This window comes from Harpia harpyja, chromosome 18 (genome assembly GCF_026419915.1).
Source record: "Harpia harpyja isolate bHarHar1 chromosome 18, bHarHar1 primary haplotype, whole genome shotgun sequence".
In the NCBI taxonomy this organism is placed as follows: Eukaryota; Metazoa; Chordata; class Aves; order Accipitriformes; family Accipitridae; genus Harpia; species Harpia harpyja.
Genome location: NC_068957.1, coordinates 16,820,028 through 16,833,007, shown reverse-complemented (window position 1 = coordinate 16,833,007; position 12,980 = coordinate 16,820,028). Strand labels below are relative to the sequence as shown.

At 44.9% G+C, this 12,980-nt stretch overlaps 1 protein-coding gene across 2 annotated transcripts; it reads left to right on the top strand.

The window, feature by feature from the left end:
- Nucleotides 1-1,084: 1,084 nt before the first annotated feature.
- RAP2C (RAP2C, member of RAS oncogene family) lies at nucleotides 1,085-11,281 on the top strand. Of its 2 annotated transcripts, XR_008239097.1 has the most exons (5): nucleotides 1,085-1,181; nucleotides 1,264-1,673; nucleotides 3,512-3,831; nucleotides 8,791-8,912; nucleotides 10,098-11,281. XR_008239097.1 is itself a non-coding variant. In XM_052813487.1 (4 exons), the coding sequence occupies exons 2-3, from the start codon at nucleotides 1,401-1,403 to the stop codon at nucleotides 3,788-3,790; spliced, it is 552 nt and encodes a 183-aa protein (XP_052669447.1). In that variant the 5' UTR covers nucleotides 1,085-1,181; nucleotides 1,264-1,400; the 3' UTR covers nucleotides 3,791-3,831; nucleotides 8,791-11,281. The 2 variants fall into 2 exon arrangements, 1 of the variants encoding a protein (XP_052669447.1); XM_052813487.1 differs by having other exon boundaries at nucleotides 8,791-11,281.
- The last annotated feature ends 1,699 nt before the right edge of the window (nucleotides 11,282-12,980 follow it).

Genomic DNA, 12,980 nt, shown 5'->3' with positions numbered 1-12,980 from the left:
CACTGGTTTGTTGTTTGGGAGAGTCAGTGCCGGTTCTGGCAGGCTTTTTGTGCAAAAAGGGCTCGGAGGGAAAGAAAACAGGACGAAAAAGCAAAACCTCTGCGCAAGTACGTGACAGCTGAGCAGCGAGATCTGGCTCTTTTGCTGTGGCCGGGAAGGTGTAAGGATACAGGACAAAGCTTGTAAGTAGAGGGAACATCTTTTATAAGCCCACTTTATCAACAGCACGCTTTTAGGCACGTAAAATCACCATGACGGCGTACCTTCTCCACCCTCCCTGCCACTCACCGACTGTGCCATAGGCTGTCTCCCTTTCCCCACAGGCCCGCGGCCTGCCTTGCCCCCGCCGCACTGCCGGCCCTTCCCTTCCTCCACACCACCACCAGCCAGCCCTTCCTTCCTCCACATCACCAAACCCAGCAGGTCTCTTCCCGGCCGGCAGCCGAGAGATGAGTTTTTCTCAAGTTAGCGAGAGCCGAGCAGGACTTGGCCAAGGCGCTCCTCAAGAAAACCGACTTTTTACGTAACTTGTGCCGTGATTAAGAACGATTTCTGTGCTGGAAGGCTCCAGTAAGGCGCCGGTGCCGCCGGGGCCCGGGAGCAGCTCGGCCTCACAGCGGGCGGCCGGCGGCTGAACCGGGCCCGATCGGCCGCGGGGCCTGCGCTCACCCCGCGGGGACGTCCGGCCCTCCGGGGCCCGGCGTGAGGGCACACCGAGGAGGCAGGCGTGTGTGGCCGCACGGCTCGGGGACCGCCCGCCCGCCTTACCGTCTCCCTCACGGCCCCCGGCCCGGGCAGGGCTCCGCCGCAGCGCCCGCCGGCTGCTGTCGGCCGCCATGTCGGGGCGGATCCCCGCTGCGAGGCCAGGCCGGGAGGACGCCTCGGTGCCACTCGCAAAGCCGTCCCCCGCAGGAGGCGAGCGGGGCTGCCTCGGTGCCACCCGCAAACCCGTCCCCCGCGGCGGGTGTGGCCGCACGAAGCGCCCGGCCCCTGTTTGCGCGGGCGGTGACGCGGCACGTCGCGGGGCGTGCGCTGCCGGAGCTCCGCGCCGGAAGTGACCGGGGAAAGCGGCGGGGAGGGGCGCGCTTCCGGGTGCCGCAGCATAACCCTTCCGGGCGGGGGCGGCCGCTGCCGGGCGGTTCCCGCGGCGGAGGCGCGGCGGGATGGAGTGAGGCGCGGCGGTAAGGAGCGGAGCGGGGCGGCGGCGGGGCCGAGCCGGGCCGGGCCGGGCCGGGCCCTAACGGCTGTCTGTCTCCCCCTCAGGGCGGCGCGGGAGCAGCGGGGCCTCGCCCTTCTCCTCAGGCGGGCCGGGGCTATGCGAGGGCCGCGCTGCCGCCTGCCCTAGGCCCGGGCCGCGGCGGCGGGCCCGGCGGGGGAGCGGCGAGCGGCTGCGGGGCCCGATGCGGGAGTACAAGGTGGTGGTGCTGGGCAGCGGGGGGGTGGGGAAGTCCGCCCTGACGGTGCAGTTCGTCACCGGGACCTTCATCGAGAAGTACGACCCCACCATCGAGGACTTCTACCGCAAGGAGATCGAGGTGGACTCGTCCCCCTCGGTGCTGGAGATCCTCGACACGGCGGGCACCGAGCAGTTCGCCTCCATGCGCGATCTCTACATCAAAAACGGCCAGGGCTTCATCCTCGTCTACAGCCTGGTCAACCAGCAGTCCTTCCAGGTAACCTCGCCCGGGCCCTGGGCGGGGGCGGCGGCTGCCCCGGCAGCTCGGGGGGGCGGGGAGGCGGCTGCCCCGGTGTCCCCTCCTCGGACGCAGCCGTTCCTGCCCCGGGGAAGGCGCTGGGCCGAGGAGGGAGTTTCAGGGCTAGCCCTGGGTGCCTTAAGCTCTTTACCTCCGAAGGGGCAAAAGTGAAAATGCCCCGCGTGAAAGTGCGTTTACCAGCCCTGCTTCCTGACGGAAAACCGCTTGCTTTGCAGGTACTTATCAGGGTGCCACCATTGTTAAATCCCACGCAGTGTTGGAGAACAATGACCCGCTCCCACTTCCCCAACAGAAGTCTTCTGGCAATCCCCTTTTATGAAAAAATCACTTGATATTAAAATCGAGGCTTCCCTTTTTCTTTTTTTTCTTTCCCCTCCTTCTTAAAAGGCCTGTTTCTTCAGTTGGTCTTGAAGAAGAGAGTCTTATTGTTCTGCAGTTGTGACTTGTTAAGTAAGCTGCTATTTTCCACCCCCCCCCCCCCCCCAATATATTCCTGTCCAGCATAAGCTCAATGCTTTCACAGCGTAGGTGGTGTACTGAGAGGAGAAGCAAGCCATATGTGATAATTTGTGGGTCTGGATTTCATTTCTATGTTAAAACACTCCAAAAAATGGAAATATCTCAGCCAGTAACTGGTCTAAGCTGCCTCTAGACACGAGGCTTTATTTGTGGGGAATAAGTGGATTCAGCAGCACTGCATGCAGTGCAGGGATTTGCAACTACTGCGTTGGCTTCAGTTGCCGAGTTGGGTGTATTCCAGCTGCTTGGCAAAACCTTGCACACCCCCGCTGAAGCAGTATGTTTGCTTCTGCTGAAGGCTAAACTTTATCTTAGCAGAGGCCTCGAAATAGTCTGAGTACAAGCTGAAGACATACCGTCTTTGGAAAACAACAGCAATGACATTGGGATGCTTTTCCCCTCGTTTTCACTTGTTTTAGGGACCAGCAAGTCCCCATTATTGAAGGAATGGACATACAGTTAGTAATCCACCCTGTTAATATTTAATTATTCTTGTCTGTCTATAGCATGTTTACTCCAAAGCCTATAGGTGTAAACCACTCTCTGCAGTTCTTTTACACAGTGGTAACTTCAAACGCTTACATTGCTTTGTCTCGGAACTATGCAAGTATTTGTAGAACTTAGTAGTACTGATAGTAACTTAAAACACTCAGGGGGCAGAGGAGGCTGACTCAGATTTTCAAGTGTAAACTCCCCGATGTTAGCTCAGACTTGAATAAATGCATCTCTAGGTAATAAAATCTCTTTACAGCATCTAATTTGGTTACTTACATGTGATTAAATGTGTTCACAATGAATTATTCTAAGCATTCCAGAAGTGAGACTTTATTTAAATTACTAGATTTCTCAAGCTGTAAACTAAACACAAACTTCCTAAATGATTGTGTAATGGCATGCTGCTGATGATGTTACAGGTCATTAGACTTGAGACAATTTTTTCAGAAAACCGAAATCAACTCTCAAAGCAGCTATGCTGTATCTTCCTCTAGCTGAACCGAAAGTCTCTCTTAGAGTACAGCAGTTGCTTTCTGTTTGTATATACGCACACATTTTCTAAAATGTGTATGCATTTAATAAAAGTTATTTATTTTATATAAAGATGGGTAGTAAACTTTCTTCGAGTTCTAGATCCCTGTGAGTATGAATTTAAGAAGTCTTCTGACGTATTTTGAGTGTCCAGTTGCATGTGAGGGTTATTAAAATGCGCTTCTGTAGTGGTTGTATAGTAATTCCGTGTGACTACTTAAATGTACTAACCAGTTGGATTGTTTGATCAGGACATCAAGCCGATGAGGGACCAGATTGTCCGTGTGAAGAGATACGAGAAAGTTCCTCTGATCCTAGTGGGGAATAAAGTGGATCTGGAGTCGGAGAGGGAGGTCTTATCTGCAGAAGGCAGAGCCCTGGCTCAGGAGTGGGGCTGTCCCTTCATGGAGACATCAGCCAAGAGTAAAACAATGGTGGATGAACTGTTTGCTGAGATCGTCAGGCAAATGAACTATGCCTCCCTGCCTGAAAAACAAGATCAGTGTTGTACAACTTGCATCGTCCAGTGAGAGAAATTAAGAAAAACCTCAATCATGGCCATACAGAGCAGGTTGGTGGAACAGTCATAACTAGTTGAGGTGCATAGGCATGCTGTTTAAGTAAGCAGATAAAGTATGACAAGGAGTCTGAAATTAAGTAGTCTAACCTCGAGGTGGCCTTCCTCCGATGGAGATGGAAGCTTGTGCATTCAGTTGCACATGGTTACTTGAGTCAAATGGACTTCTTGCGTTACTTCAGCAGGGTTAGTTGGGGAACATTGCATTTACTTGCAGTAATTTTACAGTGAGACAGAGTATGATCTCATCTGCACCTATTTTGACTGTCAGTGTTGTATTTGACATTACGTTATCCTTAATAATGTTTTGTGCTGTTGCAGTGGGTTTCTTCATTGGTTGTAGTTGGTATCTGAATTATTGTCAAGTAATGGGAATTACCTTGGGAGTTCAGTGGGATTATTGTGACCTAAGAGTCCCAATAGTTCTGCTGAGAAGACTTTGAGCTTGTTTTAAAAAAAAAAAAAAAAAAAAAAAAAATTCTATGGTACAGAAACTGAATGTACTTAGAGTACAGTTCTGCCTTATCAGTGGAATAAGTTTAAAAGAGAACCACCCTGAGCTGTGAGGAGTGGCTTGAAGCCCACATGCACTAGTCGAGGACATGTGCAAAGTGCTCTTCATCTAAAATCTACAGACCAGAGAACACACTATAAAATGGCTTCCCAATGCAGACTCTTTCCTTTCCCAGTGACTCATAAGAGGTGTGGCAAGAGTGCAGTGTTCGGAGGGGCCTCTGTGAAGCTTCCCCTGTCTTGGGTATTGCTTTGGTTTTTATTTTTATCTGCAAGGATAGCTGCTCTTGGCTCTTCACATGCATGGTGGTCTTTTTCAGTACCTTTTTCACCTGTTTGTGTAAATGGATCTGCTCCTCCCCTGCATGCGGCAGCACTGTCATTCCTGTGTGAGGTGGTTCTGGACACCCCCCTCCCCGCTCTTGTTTTTCTTCTTAGCCATTGCAGGTCTAGTTTTGCCATCAGCTTGAATCCGTGTTACTGAATAGGGCTCTTCTGCATCATTGTTACACTCTGCGTGCAGCCAGCTGGTCCATCAGACCTTCAGTTGTGTGTTGGACCTGTCCTGGCAAACAACTCGATGTGATCTCTGAGGGCAAGTGCAAGGATGAGGGAGGACATACAAATTCAGGGGAAAGAACTGTCCCTCTTGACAGCTGCACTGATTGAGGCTTAGGCTCTGACTGCCATGTTAATAACACTTGCTTGAGTCAAAGGAGCTTTTTGTGTCTTGAGTGACAACAGGGAAATTAGGTTATTACTGGAAGCTTTGGACCATGTATCCTCTTTAATCTTGAGTGCAAGGTCAGAGAGTGAAGTCTCAAAGCTTGTCTTTGAGATTGTTATCAAGTGCTTTGTGAATGTAAAATTTTACATACTCATGACCCTAGCACTGTCATACTAAAGATAATACATGATGTTTTTATCTCCAGTCCTGTGAAATTAGGAAAGGCTGCTGTCGCCATGTAAGGGGTGTGTGTAAGTTCAAGATTGCTTGCTGAAAGGCGAGGAAACTGCTTGTGTTGGAGCAGCGAAAAATACAAATAAGGTCTTTCCTTGTATGCTAATCCCTAACACCTGCAGAGTCTTGTAGGGTTCTAGGAAGGAGTAAATCAAAGCAATTACTGCTTTCTTAACTAAGTGCTTACAGGCTTAATATCTTGAGTCACTTATAGTAATGCAAAGTTTCAGCTAGTTCTAAGGCAGCTTCACAAACAAAGAGTATGTGGGCTTGAAGTATCATGCCAAAGGTTATGGCAATCCCCTGGGTTACTAGTGGTTCATCCTGTGCAGGTTGCTGTCCTCAACACTGACAAAATCAGACCCTTTGTCCATGAAATTTATGGACAAAGAATTGTCCAGAATTGGTTGCTTCAAAGGGAGACTTCTTTGTAACCTGGCCAGTTCTGGGTTTAGCATTAAATATCAAGTTTAATCTTAAAGGTGAAACTGAGGCAGGAGGCAGGGCCATATGTTATTCCTCTGAATCCTAACTTATGCCTAGATTTGATGAGTTTCCTAAGCATACTCTTGCTTCAGAAGAAACAGCTGTATTCTTGTGTCTTTGTGATCTCTTGAGGTAGAGGAACCTAAGCTTCTGTAATACACATTTCCTCCCCTTCATTCTGCCTAGCTCATAATGTCACATCAAGCCTCTAGCAGCAAAATACTTCCTTGCTTCTAGGAGGTGCTGCTTCTGCCCAGTGCAGTCTCATCACCTGTGCCAAACAAGTAAGTCTGTCCTTCCTAAGCAGCTTCCTATTCAGTCCAGATCTCACCATGTCTGGAACGTCTTTCCTTATTACTCGTCCTGGCTCTTCACAGGCTTCATGCTCCATATCTTTCATTTCAGCCTCGCACTTTCAGGATATTTTCTTCTTCCTGGCTCCCACTCTGTCCTTGTTCTTTGATTGAGTAGGTGTAGGATCTCATTAACTTTATGATAAGCCTTTACTGCCTGATAATTTCTGTCTGATGTGCTCTAGTGTAGAAGAGCTGCTGATGGTCTCGTGATAGCTGTAATCAGCTTTGTAATTCTTCTGCTTATCTGTGATCCACAAAACAGTTGCTGCTTCTAAAACATCTGCTTTAGCAGTGACCCCTCCTAGGTAAAGTGAAACTGAGGAAGTGGAACCAGCTGCCTGAAAACCCGAGTGTAGGAAGTGGGCTTGAACTATAGCTCTGTCCTGGCATAATCGTCATCTCTCAGTTCTGTGACCTGTCTGTGTCCAGGAGGAGTCTTACGTCTGGGACAGTTAGTTCAGAACGAAGTTTGTGTCTCTACAATTCCGATGGAGAAACCAATGGGAGGGGTGGGGGGTGGGCCTGGTTTTATCTGAGGCTGTTTCAGTGTCAGTGTTAACTAGCAGATACCACTTACCTCGTTTTGGTACCGATACCTCAACATATCTGTCAAGTATGATGATGTGTAGGTTCTTCCGTGGCATTTTTGAGTAGTACTAGCTTAAATTACTGTTCCGTCAGCCACCTTGGGTGAAATGAAGGATGGAACATAACTACCTAATCAGGATAACCCATAGTTCCTTTTAAAAAATGTGCGTTGTTCTTGCATCCTGTTTTCCCCTCCCCTTTCCTGCTTCTGCAGTGGTCTTCTGTCATTTCAGTATTGCATTCAGAGATGAGATTTATAGTAGCTGCTCTCTGTTCCATGCTCTAGTATTTCTCTTGAATTTTCAGTATGACAGTGTTTTGTATTTTAAATCATCTTTAAAATATGGCACCTGTTACAGTGCTGGTGCATTAAAGGTTTTTTGTAGAGGTACTAGTCAGATTTGGCATGCCTTAATACTGGGGTGAAAGATTGATGCTGATTAGTGATTTCTGTCCCCTCCATTCATGAGTGGTATTAGCAAGCACTGAAGGAAGAGTAGTCTTCTCTAGGGATAAAAACTGAAAGTATACTGTCTTCTGGTCTGTGTGGCTATACAACACAGATAAATTTATTCTACTAGATTGTCTAACAGCCCCTTCTCTCCTGCCTGCTTGCTGAAGAGACTAGAGAGTGCTATAGAAATTTCATGGGCAAGTGAAGCCAGATAAGGTACTTTGGTACTAATTGTAGTAACTAAGCACAAGTTAAATGGAAAGATGACAAATCTGAATTGGGAGGTCCCTAATCTGTAAATACAGGGATCCTGAAGGAGTGTGTGAAGGAAAATACAATTACTTGCTTTTTCTGTTCTTACTGTCCCCAGAATTCTTTGCTGGCTACAGCACTGGGTGCTGGATTTAGGTGAAGTTTTGGGATGGATCTAACTCTGGTAGGATGAGGAGCTGCACTGTAAATGGTTTGCCTCTCCTGTGCTCTAAGCAAAGATAAAACACCTATTAAGCAGGTCTGATCTGTCCCCATTAAAAGCTAAATGCTTGTTTGCTGTTTTGACAGTACAGGGACCCTCCCCATCTAAAACTCGCAGGCCAGCATCAGTGTGTGGGGGCACATGTGCTCACCAGACTGGGTGAGAATTACTGTTAGTTCAAAAACATACGAACAAGCAAGCAAAACTTGGCTGTTCGTTCCTGTCAGTGCAGGAGTACTGCTCCTGGATGTTGGTGGTGACCAGTTGTTAGGCAAGAAGGGAACCCTGACTATGTCAGAGCACTCTGTCGTAACAAACTGTTAATTGAGAGCAAATCAACAGCTGAAAAGAAACAGTACAGTAGTAAATGTAAGATCCTGACTCCTACAAAGAAGAAATTACTTCAAGAATAGAGAAGGCTCATCAAAATCCCTGAAAAGTTAAGGATCAAGCTTCAATGAAGTGCATGCAGGTGCATATGAAGGACAGGTTTTTACAGACCCAGCTTTGACTGAGGCTTTTAGGATATCTCTGCAGATAAATCTTGTGAAGTGCAAGCGAGTTATCAGAAATACAAAGATGTATTGGTCACATTGGTAACACCACTTACATTTGTGTGCTTGATTGAGAACAGTAGCATACAGTTCTGTTCCTGCTGAGTCTGATGACTGCGAAGGGGTTTTTTTAGTAGTAATTTAGAGGATCTGAATGCTGAGAACTCAGATGTCAAAACTGAATTAGTTGGCTCATCTACCTGTTCCCAGAACTTGTGCAAAATGCCATTGCTTCATGTTACTGGTTGATGTAGCGCCTTCTCACCACCAATGCAAAGTCTAATGCATGTATCTCTCTGCAGGAGAACTTAAATTTCCTACCTGTTTCAGATCTTTAGAAGCAATTTAGTATCCCACAGGGGGCAGCTGTTACAAAGTTCATAGCAACCTGCTTGCCTCTCGTATTACCAGAATTAGAGGAGGATAACTTCAAGAATGCCGCTGTGTACAGCAGTGCTTTAGAGCTCAGTACAGAAAACTAGCTGTCCCACACTGTGGGAGAAGCTGAGTTCACTTTGAATGTGTATTGAATATGGCTTTCATCAGTTATTTTGTTTAAATTGCAGATAAAACTCAGAGGAAACTTGCACAGATGCTGCTTTGGAGAACTTTCAGCCCGGGTTGCAGAGCTGAGCCTTGGTAAACCTGTCTCTATTACAGCACATTGCCATACATCTAAGTGCATAAGGTTGGTGGCCTCCAGGATCCACACACCTTAATCAGAATGCTTAGCATGTTTACCATAAGTTTAAAAATCTGTTCTTTATCTATCAGTCCTTTTATAGCTTTCTAAGTTCATATAATGGCTAATATGCAAGAGTTCATTTTTAATATTTTAATTGATTTCTTTAATCAATTTCTGAACTTGTATTTATTAAATACTTAAACTCAGTATTACCTACTCAATGCCTTTTAAAAGAAGAGAGTTTTAATGGAGAATAAATTGAGCCTTAAACAAATGGTTACTTCTGTATATTACCTCGCATCAGTGCTTATTTCTATTTGCAAAGTTTTCTCCTACAATGTAGTTGGTCATTCTTTGAGACTTTTTGTTTACGTGTGACAGTGTCATGAAAAGATACTGAAGGCACCTCTGTTGTATGGATGTAGTATCCCTTTTCTTGGCAAATGCAGCTGTGATATTGTGTTTGTAAGTGGTCCGATTTGACCATAGGGATTACTTGGAATGGGATGTAAAGTCTCCAGGTGATGATTCTTTTCTTGCAGTCATGGGTTTCTTAAACTCATTTAATCAAAAATGGCAATTGTAGCATTGAAAAATGGCAGCACACTTTTCCTTCTACTGAGTTTCTGAACTTGCTTGTTTACAAATAGCTTCATTATGCCTTTGAAAAGGGATAATGTATCCTTCAAAATGGGCTGTATGCCTAGTCAGTCAGCTCAGCTTTGCCTGGCACATTGAGACATCTAGTAGACCTCTGCACATGTAAATCTAATGCAAATAAGATCACTTTACATTTTATAGTTCCTAATATTTGTCTTTCTGAATAATATTTTAAAGCAATATTTGTTAAAGTTTTTCTTGCACTGTCACAAATTGCTTTTTAGTTGTTTTTTTTTCCCAATAAACAAGTTTAATATTAGAGACAAGTTGGTGTAACAAGGGGAAAAGCACCAGGTTTCAGTGATACTAACTGCAAGTGTGCTTTAAACAGCCATTGCCTTCCTTATTGTTTACCTGATCAACATTTTCTCTGAATACTTGAAAATTTTAACAATAACACAGGTATAAAGAGCAGAATGAAAATGTACAAAGAACAGATGAAATCTTTTTGTTCAGTTTTATTAACATGTTGCATACATGAGAGCTTTTTCTAGCAGTGGTTTAAAACGTGTAATTTTTTTTTTGCAGAAATGTAATAACTGCAGCTCACCTACTGCACCAAAGTTCTAGGTTTTTAGGAGCCCAGCTTTAGTCATTTGAACATGCTTCTAGAAATGTACATTCTTTCCCTGTAATAGCTAAATAACTTTGAGAAAAGCTCCGGTAAAAGCAGTGATGGATATATGAGGTTAAGCAGTTTAAAACTCACGAATTGTATTGTGGATGATGGCATTTAAAACAATAAAAGATCACCGGTACAGTATCTCAACATTAATGTGTGTTATTGGTAATAATGCAGGCTGACTTTACAGTGTTAGCAGAAATAAAGATTCTGAGTCTACATTCAGTGTTGAATTTGAATCCTGAAAAGAAGAGGACACCAGGTTTTCTGCTTGGGTATCAAAACACCTGATTTTTTTTTTCCTGTGGGGTTACTTGAAATTTTTTTTTTTTTTCCCCCTGTTTGTACAAACTTTATAAACAGGCTGAGGCTAATACTTAGGTTTGCACTTTAATATCGGAATTAAACCAAACCTTGTATTCAAAGTAGATTTTTTTTTAAGTGGTGGTTGTTGATCTTTTTTGTAGGTTGTAAGGAAGTAATAGGAAATAAAAGTAATTCATAAAGATCTTAGTTTTCCTTTGTCTAAGGGGGAAAAAGTTGGTTTAATATTAATCAGTGGTTCATTCCTATGGGTAGTTATCAGACCAGTGTTCATTTTCATTGACCTCAGCGCAAAAAAAAAAAAAAAAAAAAGAAAAAAAAAAACTTTAAAAACTTGAACTAGCTTAGAGTGACAGGACTGGGAAAACGAGAGATGGTTTCTTCAGCACACTTTGGGGGGAAAAGGGACCAAAAGTTATTTTAGGCTTCCTCAATAGATTGCATGTGAAGTTGCTTATTAGAGTAAGAGGCTAATAATAAATGCAATATGTATTGTCTTTACTATGGCATCTGTTTAGGAGTTGTTCAAATCACTGCAGTAGGGCTCTACAAATAAAAATGTAACCTAACATCATGTATCTAATGTACTGTATCTTTATCAGTGATAGGTGAAATCTGGAATAACAAGTGCAAAAACGGAACAATTACCTATAATGCTTTGTAAAAAGTTTTTTCCAGTAGAATTCATTCTTGTCATTTTGTAAGACAACCCTACAGTCCACCTGTTTGTAACTTTTTTAATAAAATAGATACCTGTATTACCAAACTGGGGTGACTAGTCTGTGTTAAATTTTTTCTAAAGTGGGCTGAACTGACAAGCTGCTGGTTTGGGGTTTTTTTTTGTGTGTGTGTGTGTTTTTGGGATGGGTTTTGTTTTGGTGTTTTTTGTTTGGTTTTTTTTTTTTTTTTTGAGGTACTGGTTCTTCTAAACATAGTAACCACATCTGAATTGTGATGAATGACTCCTTCCAGCTCAGGGAAACAGGCTGTACAACTGTGCCCAGAGTGGGTGTAAAGCTCACTGTCTCAGGCACCCTGAGTAGAGGGGAGAGGGAGAAAGGGCTGCGCATCATCTTCTTGTGCAAGGCAGGGACTCCTCTGTGAGCTGGGGACCCTGTTCAAAGCAGCGATGGTGCCTCTCCTTGCAGGCTGGTATGACAAAGCTTTATTCAAAACAAGTACCCGTGTTTGTCTTGTCCAAGTCTTTAAGGTTCTTATTTTTCATGTAGGCTTTTGTGTGTGTCTGAAGATGGCAATGGCTATGGGTCCTGGCATCATCTCACAGTGTCTCTGTAGCTGCTCTCCACCATAGTAATCTAGAACTGTCATCCTTCCACCACACTAGCCAAGTAAGCACTCTTGGACCTCTGCTGCAGGAGAGGCAAAAGATTTTTCTAGAAAACCTTCCAGCTGAGCGTGCTCAAAGCTATTTGATAATTGTTATCTTAAACGCTTGGTAAAAGCCTTGAGTTTGCTAAGCCAATGATTGTCATCTGGGCCCTGTAACAAAAAGTGCATCTTCCTCAGAACTTAGAGTCTTGATACTGACCTTTAATACTGCATTTGTAACTAAAGCCATGTATTAATGTAAAATGTGATTTCAAGTTTAGAAAAACTTGCTACCTTAGTACCTTCAGTCCTCAGTGATGTGTCAACAGGCAAAACCACCTAGCATGCTTACCACCACTCCTCCAGCTAAAACAGCATTAGCCTTATCTTGTAGGTAGGTTTTTGTGCTGTTTCTTCTTCCTGCTCACACTTCCTTCACTGAGATGGAGGAGTAGTTTCCATCTTGAGAGGAAAATGACAAAGGGCAGGCTGCCCTTCTAAGTGATCTTGGACGAAACGTGCTTGGACAAAACAGGCTGGGGGTGAAGCATGCCCTGTTCTGACTAGTGTCAGTGAGTGTGGTAGCTGACACATTAGGTCTGCTTCGAGATACAACAAGTGGATTAATCCCTGTCTGAGTCTGATTTCTCACGTGGTTTAGAAGAAGTTGTAATTGAGCAATATTCCCAATTCCTTATGGCACTTGGTGTAACTAAGCAAGCTGCTTCCTCTTCCCCCTCAGAGGCTGGGAAGTGAATGCAAGTACAGCCAGTAAGTCCCTGTGACTTTACACCGCTGGTTTCTTTCAAAGTGACAGTACAGCGTAGTCTGGGTTGGGGTTTTAAGGAAGCATGTAAGATTTAAGTTTAAGGCCATTATCTTTCAAAAGCCTTGGTGCTGAGAGTGAACACACCTGCTGCTGTACAAATAGTTGAGTAGCGTCCTTTGTAAAATAGGTGTGACAGCGTTGTGTTCCTTTAAACCCAGGCTAGCTGTTTTGGGGGCTGTATGGATAGGGCTTCATAGGCAGCTTTTTCTTTGGTTTAACAGTTCCTGCTGTAAAAGTGCACAGGCCCTGCACTTTCCCTGTGCAGTCAGAGGACGGGTATGTCCCCCCAGCGTGTTTGGAGAGCAGG

What these genes read in the sequence shown, in the direction of transcription:
- RAP2C (XM_052813487.1), top strand. Translation starts at nt 1,401, where the DNA reads ATGCGGGAGTACAAGGTGGTGGTGCTGGGCAGCGGGGGGGTGGGGAAG. An exon ending in TCAACCAGCAGTCCTTCCAG is followed by an intron (nt 1,674 to 3,511) that starts GTAACCTCGCCC and finishes TTGTTTGATCAG; the next exon opens with GACATCAAGCCGATGAGGGA.